Source organism: Notothenia rossii, assembly GCF_949606895.1.
Source record: "Notothenia rossii genome assembly, chromosome: 4".
Taxonomy (NCBI): domain Eukaryota; kingdom Metazoa; phylum Chordata; class Actinopteri; order Perciformes; family Nototheniidae; genus Notothenia; species Notothenia rossii.
Genome location: NC_136902.1, coordinates 52,109,804 through 52,134,010, shown reverse-complemented (window position 1 = coordinate 52,134,010; position 24,207 = coordinate 52,109,804). Strand labels below are relative to the sequence as shown.

The following is a 24,207-nucleotide window of genomic DNA, read 5'->3' as shown; positions in this document are numbered from 1 at the left end:
AATAGTGGGAGGGCTTAACATTCCTCTATACTGGTTTTAGGCAGGTCGTAGGCAGGAAGCTGTAAGCTGGAGTCTGAAATTAAGTGCTACATCTGTAGCCCCTAGATCAGTCTCTAGTAATTGGGCGCTCAAAGTGCACCAGATTGAAGCATTTTACTTTAAAATGTTAAACAAATTTTCTGTAACTGTAGAAGCTTGCTCTGTTTGGTTGTCTCACTGAAATAATCACTTGTAACATGTTTTTTACAGTCAGTATGAAGAGACAAAGGGTCGTAGTTCTCACTATGTTCAATAATATTTGTCTTAAATACATTGAAATGTGAAAGTTGAACGAAAAAGTTATGTTGCTTGGTAAAATGTGAATGTAACCTTTTGCTAAGAAAGTACACTCAACATCACTGATGTGTCGGTGATTTAGTATTTAGTCATGTTTAATGGCATGTATATCAGTGTATTTACTTTACATTACATTACTTTATTTTTTAAAACCATTAACTTTAAGCATTCTTTGTAAATTATGAAAAAGGTATATGTACCTTGGAATCCGTGCTGAAGTTCTCTGCTGGTAGGAGTCCAGATCTGTCTCTCCTCCTCTGGTCCAGCCTGTCTGGATCACCTTAAGGACACTTTGAACAAACAGATGTAAAGTTACATGTGTGGGTTAAAGACAAACAACTTTTTATCTTCTTTTAAAAACAGGTCATAATCTTATTGTTATACTTAAGAAATTGCTGGATATCACAGTCCTTATACTGTATCAGTTTGATTTAGTATTATTGTGTACTGTGTAGGTCCTTTTTATTTTACTTTGGATTAGTTTTTCATGAGTCAGTCAAATTAATTTGTTTTTTTATGCCATATTCATATGTATCACACACGTAAGGGTAACCCCTAGTTTCCACTGGGTCCGTCTGCGGCGCGTTACGGCTGCGCCGCGGTTTTGGTCCGGCCTCCTCCGGCGTCATACCCTACCGGGCGCGTTTCACGAGCATTTCAGAAGCATTACGGAAGCGGAGCGTCGTGCATGCCAGCTCACAGTTCTTGTTGATTGGGGAATATTTCCTGGACATTTGTACTTCTTCAAGAAAGTAGGCTACGTAGTTAAATGGTTTATTTTTGTGTCTGTTTAAATCGTGTTTATTGTTGTTATTTCCTATTTTGTTGTGTTGTAGACTACAGACATAATTAATAATAATTGTAATAGTCCAGTTAAAAACAACATCAATCAAAGATGGGTTGCTGTATTTTAGTGGTAAAAAAAATGCATTCATCATCATAGTTATTCTATATAATTTACACACAGTGCCTGTAAACCAAAGGAGAACGCTGGCCTTTATTCTCCTACTGGAAAGACTACAGAGGAGGGATGGGGGGAGGAGAAGGAACCGGTTTTGGGGGGTGGGCCGGATGCTGTCACCGTTCCACTTCCTGCCCGACATTACCTTACGGCTGCGTCACGTCAAAAAATAGACTTCAATCCTATTTCGGCGAGACGCTTCTGGGACGCTTCTGATCCGTAATGCAGCGTCTGGTGGAATAGCACCCATTGACTAACCCTATCCTTGCGGACGCCGCGGCGCCGCCACAACGCAGCCACAACGCAGCCACAACGCACCAGTAGTAATATTCATTACGCTTCCATCACATTAGTATGTGTAAAAAAGTGACAGGTCACACCTCCCCCAATAATGCAAATGAGCTAAGTCCCGCCTCCCCTTTGATCGAGGTGTGAGATCTCAAGTAGTTGTGATATCCCAAGTAGGTGTGAGATCCGTCGATAGGAGGGGGATGATGTGTATTCACAGGTGTGAAAAGCCCCCACTGTTGCACCTTATGGTGTATAATAAAAACATTCAAAAAATTAAATCAAAAAAAAAAAAAATGCTGTTTCAATCACATTAGTATGCATAAAAACTGACAGGTGGGCCCGCCCCCGTGTGTGTGTGTGTGTGTGTGTGTGTGTGTGTGTGTGTGTGTGTGTGTGTGTGTGTGTGTGTGTGTGTGTGTGTGTGTGTGTGTGTGTGTGTGTGTGTGTGTGTGTGTGTGTGTGTGTGTGTGTGTGTGTGTGTGTGTGTGTGTGTGTGTGTGTGTGTGTGTGTGTGTGTGTGTGTGTGTGTGTGTGTGTGTGTGTGGTAAGATTCATCCCGCTTTCATCTCATTAGTATGCATAGGGGGTGACAGGTGCTGTGACAGGTCACACCTTCCCCTACTTATGCTAATGAGCTAAGTCCCGCCTCCCTTTGTTCGAGGTGTGAGATCTCAAGTAGGTGTGATATCCTAAGTAGGTGTGAAAGCCCCCACTGTTGCGCCTTATGGTGTATCATAAAAAATGTTTCAATCACATTAGTATGCATAAAAAGTGACAGGTGGGCCCGCCCCCCGTGTGTGTGTGTGTGTGTGTGTGTGTGTGTGCTTGTGTGTGTGTGGGTGTGGGGACCTTCACTGATGTCCTCCCAAGGAGGTGTGTGTGTGTGCGTGGAGTTGGGGGAGACTTCCTCACCCCTTCCTTCCTTCCATCTATCTCTCTCTCTCTGTTTCTGCTGATGTGTAAAATATACAAAATAACGTTTTATATACTTACTCTCTTGTTAAAAAGGCGATGAAGCATGCAACGTATGCCAGCCATCAGTGTTCTAGTTTTAAGGCTTTGCATACCTCAAAGTGTGTCTAAAAGTATCTTGGCAAGAGAAAAAAAAAAAAAAGCCAAAATTCGCCTAGGCCGTTAAAAAGAAACCGAATTGCTGCTGAGAAATAAGTTCAGAAAGCTTTGACTCCAGTGGAACACTGTTAGAGTCAAAAGTAACTCTCAAATGTATTCAGACAGAGTATGCAGATTGGGGCTGATCAGAAGAAAGAAAGCACCTTTTGCCTTCCTAGGTGCGTGTGTGAAGCAGTCACGGATGTCTTCACATGGAGATGAAGACTCCTGTCTCTTAACACCCAAGGTCCTGCAGTCGGCTGAGGCTTTAAAAGTATAGAAAAAGCAGGTAGGAGGGGGTTTTTGAGAGGAGACTCGGAGGTGTCAATATATCCAGACCAAAATATGTTGATTCAGAGCTGATCAGAACACAGAAAGGCTGGGAAATTATTTTTAGTTTTTTCTACTATCTACATGTTTGTAATGTGTATGTACATATTATCAATGTATATATATATATATATATATAATATAATATATATAATATATAATATAATAATATAATATAATATAATATAATAAGCCTAAACAGTATTTTCTCTGTCATAAAAAAAACAAATGTGATGCTAATTTGTTAAACAACTAGGAATAATCCGATTGGTGGGTTTTTAGAGTCATAAACCTCGCTAGTTCAGCTGGGGTTTTTATAAAGGTTACAGATTCACCAGAGAGGTCATGTAGTGAGTAGCAGATCATCTGTGTGCTTTTTTCCTGGACCCCGGATCTGATCTTTTGGAAGAAAAACACTGGTAAGTACTTTTTTTTATTTTTATAATAGCATGTAATTATTTAATGTTGCTTGGCTTGGATGTTGTTGTATTTACTGGCTTTTTTTTATTTATGAGTAAAGTATCCAAAATAATGTTTTTAATATACTTACTCATTTCTATTAAAAGGCGTTGAATTCCCCGCGTGAGCCAGCCAGCAGCGACCCCCAAGAGGACTCCTTTCTGGAGTTTTTACACACCCGTCCTGCCCTCGTGTCTGATCTCAGTGTGTAACACCTGTGACTGGTTCATACACATCCCAAACGAGTCCGACAGACACAGCCCCTCTTCAGCAGGTGGGGGTCAACCCTCAACACAGAATCTGCTTGAGAATCAGGTCGATATTGAACTCAGGCCCTGATACACTCCTGACGAGTTATCATTCCGGTAAATGCCTTTTATGGTTATTTTATAAGATGAGCGCTAAATGAATTGTTTGTTAAATGTATAATCCTGTGTTCAAAAAATACTTATCCTCTTTTTTTATTCTCTCTTTTTTCTCTATAGAGCTATCCCCTATTATCAAGAGGACCCTTGCTGATGTTACGGTCAACTTTTTCGGTCACACCAAATGAATAAGCTGGACGGGTCTCATGTAAACTGCTAATGATGTATCCGAATGGTATGTTGGCTTTATGTCCATAAATGTAGAAGCGGTGTGAAATGTTTCTTCAGTGGTGCACCATCTATTTTTGGTTTATCTTGGGTTTTTTTTTTTGTTTGATGGGGAATGATTTCATAAACGGTCAAACATGGATGATTTAACAGATGTAGACAGGTCTTTTCTTCGGGATATACATAACATAAGCGGGCTAAGCAGTGATGAGGATTACAGGCTTGAAGACCTGTCATTTCCTCGGGGGTCGGGAAATATCAGTGAAATAGCAGGCTCAGCTGAAAACGAATCTCCTAGCCCCTCAGAAGCAGAACCCCCCACAGCTAGAGAACTGTCTTTTCTTGAGGATATGCGAAACATGCATGAGTTAAGCAGTGAGGAGGAATACGCTTTTGGAGACATGTCTTCTCCTCCGTGTGCAGGCAGTATCAGTGAATCAAATGACAAAGAAACAGTTGCATGCGTACATCCCCCCTCCTCTGAAACAAACTCAACCTCTCCAGCATTAAATGACGCTATGGAATGGACACTAGACTATTACCAGAACCGGGGGCTTTTAAATCAGCTCCCAGACGATGTACTCCGTCTGAATGGACAAAATAGCAAAGCTTCAGCCAATGCCGTATTACCAGTTTCCACTGTGCAAGATGGTGGATATATTAGTGACACTCTGAGTGACTCGGAATCATCAGTCTACACAGTCCAAAATGGTGGATATGTTAGTGACCCCCCGAGTGACTCAGAATCAACAGTTTCCTCCATGCAAAGTGGTGGACATGTTGATCAGAATGACATTCCGAGTGACTCAGAATCACCAGTTTCCTCGTTACAACATGGTGGAGGCGCCAGCCGAGATACCTCAACATGTGTTTTCTCTCGACCTGTATTCAATAACACAGAACTGCGTCAGTCTCTAGTCCTAACTCCTCCTAACGCTGGCGTAGACTTTGCGGCCTATTATAGGGTTCTGATGAGCAATGTACATGCTATGCTACATGAGGCTTTTGCACGAGCAGAGAGGGAAGATCTTGTACAGATTGAACTGCAAGGTGAACAGCTACAGGCTAACGTGTCAGCCATTTTAAATGCCCATGGTGTTAATAATCTGAATGATTTTGAGGATGCCCTGTTCAATGCAGTGCAGTCAAATTTGGAGGTAATGGCAGACAGCAATCTTGAGCTTGTGGTGCAAATTGTTCAATCACCCCGTGGCGGTGGTGAGAAACGATTGGCTAGTAAAATGTTGGACAGTGAAATTGTCAGAAAGAAGAAGAGGTTTCTTTACGTTGTTCAGAACCCTTCCAACCAGCTGTGTTTTGCTATTAATTTAGCCATGTTGTTGCATAACAACATCACTGATAGCGAAGCTTATGAACGCGGTATACAGATTCAGAGGAGGGTGGGTTTGACAGATCAGACAGCTGTGACATTCAACGACATTGATAAATTCGAAGAGAGTTTGAAATGCAAGATTGTGGTGTTTTACAGAGGCGACGATGATCGTGCCCACTGTAAATTCCAGACAGACGGCCCCAAACGAGACAAAACTGTGTTTTTGTTCCTCTTCAAAAACCATTATTATGGGATTAAAAACTTGAAGGGGTTTTTAGGCTCTCCATATGTCTGCGAACATTGTTACACAGGCTACAGCTCAAAGTGGACACACACCTGTACTGGTCATTGTTTTGTCTGCCTTGACCCCTCATGTACTCGGGAAGAGTTTAAACCCATCTTTTGTAAAGATTGTAACAAAAAGTGCCGTACGGTTGGCTGCCACTCTCGACATAAAAAACAGACACAGAGAGCATCAGGCATTGCCAGTAACTGCGATTTACACAAAAAGTGTGTAGATTGCCGACTTTCTTACTACACCCCCAAGAGTAGTGCAGATAAAACACACAAGTGTGTGGTGAAGAAATGTAAAACATGCAGCGAGAAATTACCCTCTGCTTCTTTAGGAGAGTGTGAAAAACATCTGTGTTACATCGGAGTGTTACCCAAAGAGACAGAACACAATGACAACATTGTGTTTTATGATTTTGAGACAATGGCGGGGACAGAAGGTGCACATGCCCCGTTTTTGGTGTGTACAAAAACCCTTGCAGGCAAAATTTGGGTCGCTGAGGGTGTCGACTGTGCACTGCAGTTTCTGACACATTTTAGGTCCCCCAAATTCAAAAATGCAACCTTCATCGCTCACAATGCTAAGGGTTTTGACAGCTATCTCGTTATCAATGCAATGATTGAGCAGGGGCTAAAGCCCTCTTTGATAATGCAAGGAAGTAAAGTGATCTCTTTTACTGACCAGGATTTCGGACAAAAGTACATAGACTCACTGTCTTATCTCTCTATGCGTTTAGCAGCAATGCCAAAAGCTTTGGGATTTGAAGATAAAATCAAGGGGTACTTCCCTCACGGTTTCAGCTCTGAGGCCAATCTGAGTTATATCGGACCTTACCCACCAGCACACTGTTATGGGATTGAGCACATGACAACTGATGAAAAGAGTGACTTTTTCAGATGGTATGAGACGGTACGCACAGGTACTTTTGATTTTCGAAAGCAGGCATTGCTTTACTGTAAAAACGATGTTGACATTCTTGCCCAGGGCGCCACTTTATTTCGAAAAGGGTTTCTCGAGGAGACAGGAGTGGATCCTTTTAGTCGGGGGACCATCGCTTCTGCGTGCATGAAAGTTTTTACAACAAACTTTCTACCGCCCAAGACCTTAGAAATTCCCCCACCAGACGACTACCGCCGTGAAAACAAGACGTACTCGGACGCAGGTATTCAGTGGCTGGAGTGGGTGGCCCAAGCCGAATGTGTATTTATTCAGCATGCGTTGAATGAGGGTGAGAAACGAGTGGGTCGTTTTGTCGTGGACGGTTTTGCTGAAGTTGCGGGCGCAAAGATTGTATGGGAATTTCTTGGTTGCTTCTATCACGGGTGTCCATCTTGCTATAAGGGTCATGAGAAAAACCCCTTGACAGGCGGCACATTTGAGCAGCTCCATGCTGCCAGCGAGGAAAAGCTGCATGAGCTACAGTCTGTTCAGGGGGCCAAAGGGATCGTTATGCGGGAGCATACGTGGGGTGAGATGAAAAAATCCAATCAGGATTTGCAGGCTTTCCTCAGGGAATACAAAGCTCCAGAGCCACTGACCCCTCGGGAGGCTTTGTACGGGGGCAGGACATGTGCAGTGAAGTTGAGGCACACGGCAGCGGCCGATGAACTGGTTCACTATTGTGATTTCACCTCGCTCTATCCTTTTGTAAACTGTACAGGCCTATATCCACTTGGACACCCCCAGATCATATTCCGAGATTTCAAAGATCCTCAGAGTTATTTTGGGTTAATCAGAGCCACAGTAGACCCTCCCAAGGGCCTTTACTTTCCAGTCTTGCCCTACAGAACTGCAGCGGGCAAGCTAGTGTTCACCCTCTGCCGTACATGCGCTGAGCTTAACAATCAACAGGGGCCCTGCATGCACAGCAAAGAGGAAAGAGCATTAACAGGAGTTTGGGTGACCACAGAGTTCAACAAAGCCCTGGATATGGGGTACAAGCTGACTCAGATCACAGAGGTGTGGCATTTTGAGAACAAAAGCGACAGCATTTTTGTAGACTATATACACACATTTTTGAAGGGCAAACAAGAAGCATCAGGTTATCCTTCAGAGGCCACAGATGATGAGAGCAGAAAAAAGTATGTGACAGACTACCATGCTAATCAGGGGATCTTGCTGGATGCAGATAAAATCAAATCAAATCCAGCCAAGACAAGTGTCAAAACTATGTCTCAACAGTTTCTGGGGCAAATTTGCCCAGAGAAGCAATCTGACTCAGACTAAGATTGTGACCAAAACAGAAGAATTTCTTAACCTCTTGTTTTCAGCTAAACATAAGGTTAAGTATTTCTCATTCCTCAACGACAGGACGGCTCTTGTTCAGTGGTGTTACGGAGACAATTGCTATTCTCCTCCCAACAAGGTAGATAACATATTCATTGCAGCATTCACCACAGCGTATGCCAGACTGAAACTGTACAGTGAGTTGGAGAAATTACAGCACAGAATTTTCTACTACGACACAGATAGTATAATCTATGTGACAAGACAGGGGGAGACTCCACTGCCCATGGGGGTTTATCTGGGGGATCTGACAGATGAACTGGGGGGCGACACGATTGAAGAGTTTGTTTCAGCAGGCCCTAAAAGTTATGCTTACCAAACCAAAAATCAGAAAAAGGTTTTGATGAGAGTGAAAGGGATCACACAAACGCACGAATGTTGTGAACGAGTGAACTTTGACAGTCTAACAGATCTGGTGGAAGGCTACGTTCAAAACTCTGAGAGGGGGAGGGTAATTGAGGCTCCGCAACACAACATAATAATAATAATAATAATGGCTTTAATTTATAAAGCACTTCATATTTGCATTCAAATCCCGAAGTGCTAACATCGTAAAAAGAATAAAAAGCAATAAATAAAAATAAATAAGTAAAAAGAATAAAATAAGATAAAAGGGTGATAATAAATAAATAAAAGGTCTAGGGAAAGGCTCTATTGAAGAGGTGGGTTTTGAGGCCTTTTTTAAAAACCTCCACGGTCTGTGATGCTCTCATGTGGTCGGGGAGAGCGTTCCACAGACTGGGGGCAGCCGAGCAGAAGGCCCGGTCTCCCATGGAACGGAGCTTAGTCCTCGGGGGTTTGAGGAGGTTTGAGTTGCTGGAGCGGGTGGTCCGCACGGAGGTAAGGGGGGTGAGGAGTTCCTTGAGGTATGGAGGGGCTGTTCCATAGATACACTGGTGTGTGAGGACGGAGACCTTGAATTCGATCCTCAATTCCACGGGGAGCCAGTGTAGTGATTTCACTACATTGTACGGAATAAAGAGGGTTTCGTTTTGAGAAATGTGTCATTCACCAAAAACTTCCGAGTTGTGTTTGATAAGAGACGTCTGCTAGACGGAGGAAATACTTTGCCTTTTGGGTATTGAGAAATAATAAGAAGAGACAAAAATGTTTTCACCCAGCCAAATTGATTTTGAGCCCAGACTACGTGTTCCTTTTTCTTGTTTAGTAGTTGGCCCCAGTGGGTGTGGAAAAACTTTTTTTGTCAAGAATGTATTGCAAAATTGTATTCATGTGATGGATGTACAGCCTCAAAATATTGTGTGGATTTATACTTCTTTCCAGCCCATGTATGCAGAACTGCAGGAAAAGAATAAAAATATGAAATTCATCAAAGGTCTGCCTGAATCATTTGAAGACGAATCTCTATTTCCTCCTAATCAGAGTCATTTGATTATATTGGACGATGTTATATTTCAGGCCTCCGAACATCCGGAAGTAGTCAGACTTTTCACCCAATACCGTCATCACAGGAATATGAGTGTTACGATGCTGACACAGAATGTTTTTCATCAGGGGAAAAATAGTCGTACCATTAGTTTGAATACTAATTACATGGTCTTGTTTAAAAAACCCCGAGACAGATTGCAGATGAACATACTTGCTCAGCAAATATACCCTGGCAATAAATCATTTTTCCTACAGAGTTTTGAAGACGCCACCAAAGAACCTCACGGTTATTTAATCGTAGACATGACCCCCAGCTGTCCAGACATCTACAGACTTAGATCGGGAGCACTACCTAATCAGTGGCTAGTTGTTTATGTACCAAAACCGAAAACTTAAAACAGTATGTCAGCCCGTTTAAAACGAAACATGCCGATGCTGAAGGCCTTTTGTAACGCCAAGCCCTCGAAGCGCAAGGATATACTCAAGAACTGCTCCACGGATTTTCTTCAATCACTCTGTGAGCTGTCTTTAAATCTTCTAAAGGGTAACATTCCACTATCTGGCGCCCAGTAGCCTATAACAAACTGAAAAAACAAAAGAAGATTATCAAACTCTTGGCCAATAAAAAGGCCAATTTTAAAACTAAATTTAAGGCCTTAAGAAATCAATCTGGAGGCTTTCTTCTGCCTCTGCTAGGTGCTGTGATTCCCGTTTTAGCCCAGCTTTTAGGAGGACTCATTCGATCATGAGTCAAAAGATGTTTTTGTTATCACCTCACCAGTTTAATCAACTCAATCAGGCGGGTGTAACTAACCCCCATAGTAAGGAAACAATGAGACGCACTGCCGAAGATGCTCTGGATGAAAAAATGAGAGCGGTGTTAAACGAAACAGGACCCTCTTATGAAAAAATAAGAAAATACAACGGCTTGCTGCAGCGATATCTCACCTTACTCAAACAAGACGGGCAGGAGGAACGACATATTGCTTTAACTCTACCCGAAGACACGGGGTTGGTAAAAGGAGAAGAAAAGGATGACATGTCCAATGATAAAATAAAGAACGAGGTACTTCAACACCTCCCTAAGCGTTACCGTAAGAATGCAGAGTACATTATGAGTAAATTAGTCACGAGTACAGATGGATGGACCCCCACGGGGGAATTTGTAGAAAAGGGTAGAGCTGTAAAAGGTTCACACATGTTAGATTTATTTAGACATCTGTCGTCCTCGTATAAAACAAATGTCCAGGAGCCTAAAGGCTGGTTTTTTTTTTTAAATAGTATGAATGAGCTCAACATTCCTCTATCAGCTTTTCAAAACCTACAAGCTCGTGAACAATATCGTGTAGTCAAAGAGGGCGAACTATATGGAGAAAATATGTCCAAAAGAAGAAGAAGAAGAGGAAATAATAAGTCATCTCCAACGACCCTCAGCCGTGATGTGTCAGGAACCCTAGACACCGCAGATGCGGAAGAACCTCATAGTGCCCCTCTTAAGAAGAAAAGAATAAGGAAAGATAGAAAAATAAGCCCCAGCTGGTTACATTTTACCCCATAAAGTTGTATTCAATTTTTTTTTCCAATAAAAGACAGTCACCTGAATTAATTTTGTCTTCAGACCTTTTTATTTGTATTTTCTACATTTTGTAACAATCTTTAAACATTTGTAGAGAGCAAACACTGTGGTTAAAATGAGTGTCTTTATGACGTCTCTCACACCGTTGGTATTTTTTCACAAAATTAGTTACAGCAGCATCATTTTTTATCACATCATCTTGATACAGAGACAACACATTTTCGTAAGACAACCCAGACGCTCTTTTACACAGGTAGAAAACACAATGTTGACCACAGGCTGTAGACATGACATTCTGAAGCTGTTGATTGTGGTGTAAAATAGTTTTACATTGTTTTTCTAGAAATTGGAGGATGCTTTTGGGGTAATGACTAAAATCGGGAGGAAAGCCAAAAGAATCAAAAAAAGTCCCCACATCGTCCTCCTCTAAGCTCACTGCTAGCCAGTATTCTCCCGGCATGTGGGAGGGGTGGGTATTTACAATCATGTATACAGGGTATCTAAATAATTGTTTTACTTGGGGTAGCTGATCTGACGCCCACACCCCACCAAAAGAGTCTCCAACCATATGACGCAGCAGACTATCCAATTGATGATTATTCATGGTGTAATATCTTCTTAGTAATAATCTACCAACACTTGACGTTTTGAATTAATCTCCAGAATCGAATCAAAACAAGAATATACGATTAAAGTGGTAGTCTGTGGTAGCGGTACTCGAAATCTCATTTCCAGTCTTAAACTACCGCTTGTAATCGGGGACAATGCGTCAGCATCTTCCCCTGCAGTGAGATTAAATACGAATAACGAGTATCCTTGTTCGAAATCCTGTCGGTCGATACACAGAGGTAAGTCTTTCATGTGTCTCCCTGTAGCCGTAAACATGTTGTAAAACTCTCTGACTGAAGACCCCTGGTTAAATTGAGGTTGGAATGCTTTGGCCGGTACTTGCCTACCGTCCTGACATAAAGCCAGATATTCCATATCATTATGAAGGAAATCAAAAGGTGAAAGCGTTCTCCTTCCGGTGAAGGCTTCGTGATTTACCATACCCAATACTATGTATTTAGGCATATTACCCAGAAAGAGATTTTCTTGGGTGCATATTCTGGAATTCACCGGGATGCTGTATGTTTTGATATTCACGCGAGATAAAGGATGGAGGGCGTTCCCTCTCATCAGAGCCGCAGCATGACCTAAACGCACAGCAGGGGAGATGGTGGCTTTCTTGATAAAAAGTGAGGCCCCCAGTATTTTTAGACGGTATGTCGAATCATTTGCACACATGAGAGTAAACGCATCGTTAGATCTGGTGAGTTTGATTCTCAAATCTACAGAGTTCAGGAGAAGCCTCTCGCTGAAAAATATATCGGTGTGCAGGGCCCCCATTAGATGGAGTTCTCGAGATTCAGCTGTGAATACAGCTCTCTTTACTAGACCCTTGTTAGGGCCATTGGCGATCACTATGGAGTTCATAGCTCCCGCGGTGTCTTTATAAAATAAACCGGCAGTGAACTGAGTTTTTAAAGTAGAATCAGAGTAATTCAATAGCGTTTCAATCATTGCTCTGTACGGATGAGTCGAGCTGGACTGAGAAATCAGCCTGTCCCCTAGAATAACGTCGCATTGGTTAAAAATTGTATTCAGTGGATAATTAACGAGGGCCACGGGGGCATCAGCTGCCAGATTAGTCCCGTCTGCGTTGGTTATTTTGATCCTGAGATGCATCAAGGTGTCATTCATATCGAGGTATTTATCCCCGTCCCCGGGAATGAAAAATTCAATGGGTCCGTCATCTGTAATGGCAGACAACGGAAGGACCTCTGTGTAGTGTTTTTCATCGATAGAAAGCTGCGTCATGGGAGCCGAAAATAAATCTAGCTCAGCCATATTGCATTCAGCAGATTTGTGATGTAAAAGAGCCATATTTAACACTCTAAATATCTCCCCAATACGTTCCTTCTTCGTGGGTGTTTTTTCCCTAATGATTTTCTCTTGACTGTGTGCTTCCCCTTTTTAACGCCGGCCGGAACCCGTTTTCCTGGAGGTCTCTTCCTGGCCTTTCTTGCTAAAACCATCAGACCTCCTGCTCCTTCTTGAGACCCCTGATCTGATTGGCTGCTAAATTTATGGACCGCCTTATTGATAACATCTGATGCAATATTTTTGGCCGCCGATTTCAGATGAGGTTTAGCTATGGCAAATCCCTTTCTCACCAGAGGGGCTACAAAACGAAATAATCTGGAGAATATAGAACCAATACCTCGGCCGTACATAACTGGTGTTCCATAAAAACCAGGCAAGGACCCCCCAGCTTGATTTTCATAGTAACTCACAAAACGGTGTGAATCGTGATGAATCATCGTTTTGCAAAAGATTGCCCGGCTTTTGAAGGTCGGAAATGAAGTTTCACTACACTCTTGCCGTAGGTAAACTTTATCGGCTCGTTCTGATCGTTTTTTATCTCTATCTGTATATTCTCAATATGCGTTTTTGTTACCGGCAAGTAGTACGCAGGACTAAAATACTGGGTGATGGTGTCGCCGAATGTCCCTTTTATATCTACGGTTCTCAGGAGAGGCGCAAAAGCATCACCTACCCGCTGGTGACTGACCACGTTACTATTATAACAGTACAGATGAGTTACGCCTGCATTTATATCTGCGGGGTGGGCTGCTGATTTATCATCAACTTTGAGCCACTGGTCTGGTTTTATTCCAAGCATATAAGCCACGGTTTTTGGAAAGCGAAAACGATATTGTCCATCTCCTTGAAATTCAATTTTCCTGTGAATTGGACTATAATACAAACTAACACCAGAGTCAATTTTTCTGAAGCAGGACTCGAGTTCCACCATGAGCTGACTTATGCTACTATAGTAACCTCCTCGAAACATTTGAAGCTTTAACTTGTTCGCTATCGCGGGGGCTTTTGGTTTCTTTATCCATTCAAAATAGGCTACTTCTAAAGGCATGTTATACCAGGTGTGGGGGTATGACATTTCTGTCATGGCGACCTGCCACGAACCGTCCAAGTGTAAAGGTTGTGCTAGGTTTACCTGATAACTAGAGCTTGTATTGTTTTGAAATACATCAAGGCTGGCATTGGACGGCAGCGTAATGTAGAACCCTTCATTTATCTCCATGGCTGTAATGAAGGACTGAGCGTTGAGTCTGTTTGTTTTTATACATCCTTGATGGCGCCAGTCTCAACCCAGCTGTTGAATTTCTCGGGCCAGTTCTTCCAGCATACAAACATTTGTTTTTTCCCCCTCAACACACGTCTTTTCAGAATTTTCTCCACTTGAAAAGCCTTGTCACTTGATACCTTCACTTTTTGTAACTCTTTCTCATAAAAAGTCCCCTTGATCTCTTCTCCATCATAATCTTTGAGTTTGTAAACAGGTGGTTGACGAGGTAAGCCTTCAGACACCGTAAATAATTCGTCCGTATAACTCTGCTCATATTTTTTATCAAAGACCCCTCTCAATTTGGATATTCTTACAAGCTCACCCTCCTTAAAGTTCATTTTCGTAGCAGCTTTTTTACCATGGCTGGAGGGGGTGTACAGGTTGCGAAACACTTGAGCCGCATTTTCTTTGGTCACCTGCAGTGGTGTCATTTTAATACTGCGATGATAACTATTATTGTAACTTTCAATTAATTCAGGTAAGACGTCTATATATCTATGAGTGTTTTTAGCTGTAAAATACCTCATCATTTTAGTTTTCAGCGTACGGTTAAATCTCTCTACCACACACGCCTTCATATCACTGGCTGTTGCATAATGTACCAGTGCATGACATTAAGGGCCATCTAAGATAATTTACAGATGGCCCTGAGCCCAATAGAGATTGCCCTGAAAAATGCGCGCGGACGAAATGACGCACGAAGGGTTTGAGGGGCCTCCCCCTAGAACATTTAGATTTTTGCAGGTCTTAGATGCTGTCTTGTGCATTCTCTAGACTGAATTATAAGATGAACCACCACAATATTACAATTTCAATTGTATTCTTCATTTCACTTGTTTGTGTTTGCTCGCTTGCATGCCCTGCATAGCTATAATACATACTTAAGTTGTTTGTGAAGACACTTTCCATCTGATGAAGGCAAATGCCTTCCCAGATGTAAAAAAGTAGAAAACATTACATGCAGCTATAACTGCCAAAACAAACATTATTTACGCTATTATGGCCCCTGTTAAAAATGATTGTAATGTTATCGACTGTAAGTTGGTCGAAGGAATGCCTCCTCATCCAGAAGCTGACCGAGCAGACCCGAGCAGCCGAGTGCATCCGCGAAGCACACACAATGGCGACGTCAGAGTTCCCGTTAGCAAGCAAATCTAAATCTCTTCGGTCAAAATGTCCGGTCAAAAATAATTTCCCTTTAGCGCAATACCGCTTCAGTTGCGCCACTTATGTGACAGACAAGAATAGTATGTGACAGACAAGAGTAGTCCATTCTAATGTGTAACACTTAATGTGGAGAAAGAGATGTGCTGTGTGGGTTGATTGTGCGTTGATCTGTTGGTAATGCCTCGGGGTTCCGGTGGGCATGTAAACAAATGCATAATGCTGCGCTATACTTTGTGGCCTCACCCAGTTGCATAGCGACACTTATTGTTTAGGTCACGGTGTCTTTTAATAAGCAGGTAGTCATATCATTAGCTACAACTAGCTGGATCTGATCGATATGGACATAAACGCGAGTGAAGTCTAATCTGACGGGAGAGAGAGATCAGCTGCTGCTGACGAGTCGACACGCAGCTCTGCATGATCACATGCAGCGGTGAGCGGACAAAACACACACTTCAGGTTAGAATATCACACATAGCTATTTTAATCACCTCTCAAACTACCTAAACTAGTTATAGATATGTTTAGTTTTACTGTCGGGTCACTCATTACTGGATTCGCGAGCTGCATGATACTGGTATAATAGATTGCCCGATCGGGCAACCAGCAGGTGAGGCTTCATGGCCCGAGCTAAATACTAGATGGCCCCGGGCCATCGGGCAGCCCTTAATGTCGAGCCCTGTGTACAATACCTCGTTTCTTCAATAAGGCTTGAAAAACTTTGTTAAAGAATTCTTTCCCGGCGTCTGTTTGTATCTTTTTAGGAATCTGACTGTGTGTTAAAATTGTATCAAAGGCTTGGGCAACCTCTATACCAGTCTTCTTCTTTATTGCCTGAGCATAGGCTTTTTTCGAAAATACATCTACGACTGTTAACAAATAATTAAAACCATCATTATGTTTGGACAGCGACTGCATATCGCAGAGATCAGCTTGAAATTGTTGTAGCGGTCTGAGTACGAAAACTCTGTTTCTTACAAAATTCACCCTAGACGGCTTATGCAAAGTATATGCATCCTGTTCAGATAAAAATTCTCTGACTTTCTCTACATTTACTTGTTTACCCGTTTCAATCTGTACAGCTCTATGGAGTTTATCAACGCCCCCTAAACTCCCTGGATTAGACGGAGTGTAATACACCCTTCGCATGACACGTTTCTCAGACATGTTCCCCGTTACAGCACCAGTGAGGTAATGAGTACAACAGTTTTTCTTACAACGCATTTTATTGATTTGGCACATATATCAAAAAACATTTTCTCCAAACAGAGAATAAAAAAAACATTTTAGAAGCACAAACGGGATTGTTAGGAAGGACACACTAGATCAAGTAAAATAAAAATAAAACAGATAAAATAAAAAAACATACTTTTACGAAAAAAAACTATCAAACTCTTCCTATTGCTGCCAAGAGTCCCAGGCTGCTGTTATGTTCTTTGTCTGGGTCTCGTCGAGCCGTTTGTAAAACTTGTCGATTTTAGCCTCAAAGAGTCTTGTGTTTCTGAGATTGTGCAGAATCGCCTCAGCAGCTCCAAAGATCCTCTTCCCCGACACATGAAGGTGGCTCTGGTGTAGAGCGTCCCGAATGGCTGGAATGAAACGAACGGTCCACAGTCTCTTTACCACTTCATCATAGTGTTGATCCAGATAGTATTCTTCGGTCGGAAACAAACACTCATGTTGAATTTGACTGGGATGGTCGACTTGACATCCGTAACATTTCTCCTTTCTGTACAGATGTAGGACCCTGTCCAGCAGATGAACCACTACAGCTTTTACCGTATTCAGGAACGAAGCCGTCCTAGTACCTTCTGCAGCATCACCCTCTGGAGCATAAGAAAAGCATGGCGATTCAATGTCTGCTACCGGGGAGTGTGAAGAAGCTGTTGATTCCCCTGGAGACACGGATGGAGTAGATGGAGGTTGATCCATATCCAGCCAACCAGTAACATCAATGGCAGCAACACCATAGTCAATATAGGGTTTCCAGCTTGTTGGAGATGATGGGGGTCCTCCAGGCGTTTGTTCCAGGCTGCAACTCGCGGGGAGAGACTTGTTTTTTCTCAGATCCATGGTTAGTGTTCAGTGAATGTCTTTGAGCGGTCCTTACTTTTAAATGATCTGGGGAGGGGGGGGTGGGACTTGTTATGCTGAGTGGGAGGAGGAGTCATCTGCATAGGTGAGAGTCTTTTTCACCAGTATAATGTCCATCGATGTCTGACTCTGTTTAAAAAGTTCTTTAAGCTTTGTAGATTTCTCATCAATCATTTTCAGCCAAGCAGTCAGAGGCACCCGCAAGGATGTTTGAAAAACCCCGCATATAGAGTTGAAATACTCCAAAACAAAATCATCAGAGGGGTCCTTCCCCTGCGTCAGCAAACGGCTTGCTCGATAATACCATCGTCCAGATGGTCCGCTTTTAGTTTCCCAGACGGTGCTTGTCAGGACTCTTTTCACTTCTGGCGGCGGGGGGATATTTCCTTCTTCTTCCTCCACATTGAGGGGTAACGGTGAGAACTCTTCTCTGATCTCGCTTTTTGTTTGCGTTTCTTTGCTTTTTGTTGCAAATATCTTGTACACCGCTGGTTTCACAGTATTTTCTTGATGCACTACTTCTTCCGATACAATGGTTGCGTGGAGATCTCTGGAAGACACCAGAGTTAACACAGCCCAATCTGTTGAGGTCAACGTCGCTTTAACACTGTGGGGTCCATACGTTTCTCCATTCTTCAGGTTGTAGAAATGCAGTTCATTCGCCATATAGTTGAATACGTATCCCCAAACATGTTCATTTTCCAGAAGCCATTTCTCTTCAAGATCTTCGACCGGAGGTGTTTGAACCCGGCACAGATACTGCATCCGTTTCTTGACTGGCGCTCCGGACGGATGGCGGTAAGTTGTCACAGGCGTCTCGCTGATTAAACCCATATCGAGGCGTCTCTTGGCCATTTTTTCTTTTTGGAGAGATGACTTGATGATTGGAAATGACTGGCTTTTTATCTGCACGGGGTTCTTTTTTTTTTATCTCACTCCACCCCCTCGGTCTTCTGACATCACATAATTGGGGCGGGCCCTTCTGTCACTTTTATGCATACTAATGTGATGGAAGCGGCATTTTGTTTTAATAGACTTGGGGGCGGGCCCACCTGTCACTTTTTATGCATACTAATGTGATTGAAACATTTTTTATGATACACCATAAGGCGCAACAGTGGGGGCTTTTCACACCTGTAAATACACATCAACCCCCTCCTATCGACGGATCTCACACCTACTTAGGATATCACACCTACTTGAGATCTCACACCTCGAACAAAGGGAGGCGGGACTTAGCTCATTAGCATAAGTAGGGGAAGGTGTGACCTGTCACAGCACCTGTCACCCCCTATGCATACTAATGAGATGAAAGCGGGATGAATCTTACTACTTTGTGTGTGTGTGTGTGTGTGTGTGTGTGTGTGTGTGTGTGTGTGTGTGTGTGTGTGTGTGTGTGTGTGTGTGTGTGTGTGTGTGTGTGTGTGTGTGTGTGTGTGTGTGTGTGTGTGTGTGTGTGTGTGTGTGTGGCTGGCCCTGCCCCCTCCTCCCCCCTTCCTGCCGTCTTATCACTAGACAGAGGGGGGATGTAATTTAAAAACACTTACCTTACACTTGTATTTGTTCTCTCTAAAACACATTTTCTGTAAAGGTGGGGGAGACTGTCTCCCCCCCTTCCTGCCATCTCTCTGTGTTTCTGCTGATGTGTAAAATATACAAAATAACGTTTTATATACTTACTCTCTTGTTAAAAGGTGATGAAGTTTGCAGCGTAAGCCAGCCATCAGTGTTCTAGTTTTAAGGTTTTGCATACCTCAAAGTGTGTCTAAAAGTCTCTTGGCAAGAGAAAAAAAAGCCAAAATTGGCCTAGGCCAGGGGTCTGCAACCTTTTTGACCAAAAGAGCCATTTTGCTCCTTTTTCCAAAACATTTTTTTGTCTGGAGCCACAACAAATATTTCATAGCTTGATAGCTAATAAAGTTGTATTTATTGTTATATCAGACACAAACTACGTTTTTTTTGCATGTATTAGGCTATTTATTACATTATATAAAACTGTTAACCTCTAATAAGAAACAAAGAACTCCTATAAAGGAGAATTAAAAATAATACACAGGCCTACTTTAAAATAAATTTAAAAAAGCACTTGGGGAGTCCTCTGCACATTTGAAGGAAAAAAAAATATTATTAAAATGGGCCCACTTTGAAATAAATAAAACATATAGCTGCACCCTAAAAAGAGTTAAAGGTAGAGTAGGTAAGAAAGGAGAAACCAGCTCGAATGCGCAAGAATTTGAAAATACACAACCGGAAAAAATATGACTCTTCCTTCAGACTTTCTTACAGAGTCCCTCCTCCAACACACAAGAACGCGCATCATCAATGAGGCCACGAGATAAGTTTGTGCACAGATGGAAGGCTAACAGGCAGGTAGGCCATCCAGTTACTTTAGCCGGGCCGGCTAAAATGTCGTGCTTTTTACAGCGCTACGGCTTCCAGAGATTAATTTTTGTATGTATTTATTGTCAAAGCATTTAATATATTTATTGCTATCGGGACGTTAAGAGCATTCCATGGAATATAACAAAAAGTGTTTTCTGAAATAAATTACATACCCCATTGAATTATGACTGAAGATTGTCAGCTGTCTTCCTCTCCCTTGTTGTTCCTCGATATGTAAAGGCTGCAGCACCGTTGACAACTTCTCTCTACACATCAAACATAGCGGTAAAACAGCATCGTATGCTGTGAAAGCATATAACTCTGTCCACACAGAATTTAATTTGTGTGTTCCTCCGGTACTTTTCTTTGATTTATCCATAGTTTGCTCATCGAGCCGGGGGTCAGGTTATTCACCCGCAGGAAAAGGCGCTCGCGCGGGACCGTAGCAGGATATGACGCATATTTTAGTTGACCTAATTAAAACTGTTTTGTTTTTTATTTATGTGTCACAGTATCACCTCAAAATACAAGATACGAAATATTTTCAACCATGCAACAAAATATAAATAGTCCTACAAATACTTTTATTTTATTTCCTTCTTATTTTTGTCTAAGCTCAAGGGAGCCAGAGCAGAGGGCTTAAAGGGCCGCATGCGGCCCGTGGGCCGCGGGTTGTCGACCCCTGGCCTAGTCCATTAAAAAGAAACTGAATTGCTGCTCAGAAATAAGTTCAGAAAGCTATGACTCCAGTGGAAAACTGTTAGAGTCAAAAGTAACTCTCAATGTATTCAGACAGAGTATGCAGATTGGGGCTGGTCAGAACAAAGAAAGCACCTTTTGCCTTCCTAGTCAAAAGTGTTGATTAAGTTAGTCTGCACACACTCCCTTACTGTCACCCTTACCTCTTCCTATGGCTGTCAGGCCTTTTGATGTGTGTGTGTGTGTGTGTGTGTGTGTGTGTGTGTGTGTGTGTGTGTGTGTGTGTGTGTGTGTGTGTGTGTGTGTGTGTGTGTGTGTGTGTGTGTGTGTGTGTGTGTGTGTGTGTGTGTGTGTGTGTGTGTGTGTGTGTGTGTGTGTGTGTGTGTGTGTGTGTGTGTGTGTGTGTGTGTGTGTGTGTGTGTGTGTGTGTGTGTGTGTGTGTGTGTGTGTGTGTGTGTGTGTGAGCCTGGCCCTGCCCCCTCCTCCCCCCTTCCTGCTTTCTTATCACTAAACAGAGGGGGGATGGATTTTAAAAACACTTACCTTACACTTGTATTTGTTCTCTCTAAAACACAGTGTCTGTAAAGGTGGGGGAGACTGTCTCCCCCCTTCCTGCCACCTCTCTCTGTTTCTGCTGATGTGTAAAATATACAAAATAACGTTTTATATACTTACTCTCTTGTTAAAAGGTGATGAAGTTTGCAGCGTAAACCAGCCATCAGTGTTCTAGTTTTAAGGTTTTGCATACCTCAAAGTATGTCTAAAAGTATCTTGGCAAGAGAAAAAAGCCAAAATCCGCCTAGGCCATTAAAAATAAACCGAATTCCACGTTTTACAAATGAACAGACACAAATGCAGACTTGACTACTTGGCAGTTGATTAAAGCAGATTTGTCCTTTTTCATCTCTCAAAGGTTTGGGTCCTGTTCAACACTGGGTACAGAAATTTGTACGTAAAGATTTTTTAAGTTGTAAGCACTTAGAAATATACATTTGATTGCATTTAAAGTGGCTGGAGACAACTTATCATAATGAAGTAGTTGATTGCACAAATTTGTAATGGATGTAGAATAAAGACGACATTAGCATTTAAATTGGCTCCCTATAAGACTCGCTTTCTCTATGAAATTATGTCTGGCTCTGAGTAGTGTTCTCCCTTTCACAATAAAAGCCCAAACACAATACTTTCCGAATCACTGCAGGAAGTAATGTGCTAAAATACAAATAGCTTACAGTAGCTCGCAATTAGTTGAACAATTGGAAAACCGCAAGGACTGTGGAAACACCTACTGGCAAAGGATTGTGGATGCAAATTATGCAAAGAGGAAGAAAAAACATTCTATCTAAAGCTATATAACACAATCTACGTATTGACAGTATGAGTACAACAAAAACAGTATGCATGTTGATGAAAACGACGATGTTCAGTAAACTATCAATCAAAATCGAAGGATCCAATGTATTTTTAAATGGAGCAGAAATAGAACTAGTCTCCCAGTTCAAGTATCTTGAACAGGGAGTGTCATATTGGACTCGCACTTGACTTTTTAAGAAACATATCCAGAAAGTATCCAATACCATTAAATTCAACTTGCAACATTTTAAACAAATTAGACCTTTTCTTAACTGTCAATGCTGCAAAGTCATACCTCCACTCTATGATTCTATCCCACATTGAATACTGTTTTACAAATTGGTTGTTTGCTTGTGCCACAGACCTGAAACCCATAGAAAAGCTGTTCAAGAGAGCTATCCAGGTGTTTGACAGAAAGCCACAGTCATACCACCACTGTACCATCCTTGAAAATCACAATTTCTTGAGTTTTTGACAATTTTAAGTCTTTTAAAAGTATGTGGTTTTTTTTAAATAATATTTACATGGGCTGGCCCGCCTCCCCTTGGGGGAATTCATCCACAGAAAACACACTGGACGCAGCACTAGGCCAGAAACCAGAGGAGACTGTGAAGTCCACCACAGACGGACCACCTTTGGACAAAATGTCCTCTCCATTAAAGGCAGCTCATTGTGGAATAGCCCCCCAGCTGAGATACGGGATTGTCCCACTCTCAATAGTTTTAAAGGTCAACTTAAAGAATGGTTGAGCAACAAACAGACGTGTAATCACCGCTAAATAAATGCACTTTAACACAGGGGTATCTCCTCTTGCACTTTTATGTAGCGCTTTTTATCTTATCTTGCACTTTATATAGCATAGCTGCTACATTGTACTGCCATGTGGTAAATGCTTGTATGCTGCTCATGCTCTTTCTGCATATCATGTATTTTATTTTTGCTGTATATATAAATGTCATGTTCTTATATGCTGTATGTGACGGGACTACAGATGGAAATTAGCTCAAAGCTAAAATCCGGCTCATTTACACTTGTAAGCATTATTTTTGTTTTAAAGTGTTCATCAATGTGCACTACGGTGGCCCTGAAGAAAATTAAACATTAAAATATGTTATCGATGTCCCCATTCCCAGTTTGTTTTGGGAATAATTGCGATGTTTACTATGTTTTGGTAGCTCTTAACAAAACAGAATTTTTGTAAAAGACTGCGACTCTAAAAGGCAAGTTTTTGATTTTAACACTGTTTCGATGAAAAAATACGTTATACAATATTACGACTTTTTGCCATATTTTCAACACAATATACTTGTACCTTTTTTTTGTGGTTGTAGGGCTTCAAGATATTTTGCATGTCATGCATAAACACGGTGTCATCTTTTCTTGAAACTGACGTGCTGTCCGTTTTACAAACAAGTTCAAGCTGTCTTTAAGATGTGACATCGCACTCTGACTATTCCCCGTAAAATCGTGACAAACTATTACTTATTCTTAAATTTGACCTCTTGCTGCTTGGTTGAAAATGAGAGATGAAAAAGAACTTTTTTAAAAAGAGTCAAACAGAGAGGGACTGGTGAAAAAAACTCTCAATTCTACAGATGACTCCCCCCACTCAACGCAATAAGTCCCACCCCACTCAGCAAATCATCTAAAATGAAGGACCCCACTAAGACGACCGTTGAAAACTAGCCATGGATCTGAGAAAAAACAAGTCTGATGTAACCTACCCTTATTATCACCAGGATAACGGATATGGGCTTAATGAATGGATGTTACAAAGTAGGGGAGAGGATGTTCCCGAAGAAGAGCTCTCCTCTATATCATATCCATCTAAGGTCTTTAGGACAAAAGAGGACTATGATAATATGACATATGAAGAATATCTTTCTTTAAAATATGGTATTATAGATAACCTCTATAGAAACAATATATCTCATACCACTCGCCAAGATCGCAAACGACATTTAGCAGATAAGAAAAGCCAAAGTAAAGAAAACCGAAGAAAAAGCAAAATGAAAAGGAGAAGAAAAATGAAAAGCAAACGCGGAATGCGAATGAAAAGAAAAGGTACCCTAGGACGGAAAATGAAAAAGACAAAAAGAAGGAAGGTGAAAAGAAAAAGGAACAAAGTGAAGAAATGTCAACTAACTATAGAGGATGGTGTTGTAGACCCATTACCGGATCATAATAATCTTATAGATCATCTACCGCTAACCGACTGCTGCGAATGTGTTGAACAAATACCAAAAGCAATGGCAGAGCTTTGCTTCAATATAATGAGAGAAAAAGCACGATACTACGGGATTGCCCAAATTGGCGACAGTGCCAGAGCATGTATTAAAAGACTGTTGGAGGATCTCTATTCTAGT

General features: G+C 41.8%; 1 protein-coding gene across 1 annotated transcript; it reads left to right on the top strand.

The window, feature by feature from the left end:
- Nucleotides 1-3,271: 3,271 nt before the first annotated feature.
- On the top strand, nt 3,272-10,624 carry LOC307035540 (uncharacterized protein). The gene is made up of 2 exons (XM_079675013.1): nt 3,272-3,852; nt 3,973-10,624. Exon 2 carries the CDS (start codon nt 4,218-4,220, stop codon nt 7,929-7,931), a length of 3,714 nt encoding a protein of 1,237 aa, XP_079531139.1. The 5' UTR covers nt 3,272-3,852; nt 3,973-4,217; the 3' UTR covers nt 7,932-10,624.
- The last annotated feature ends 13,583 nt before the right edge of the window (nt 10,625-24,207 follow it).

Excerpts from the sequence above, each read along its gene's own strand:
- LOC307035540 (XM_079675013.1), top strand. The coding sequence starts at position 4,218 with ATGGATGATTTAACAGATGTAGACAGGTCTTTTCTTCGGGATATACAT.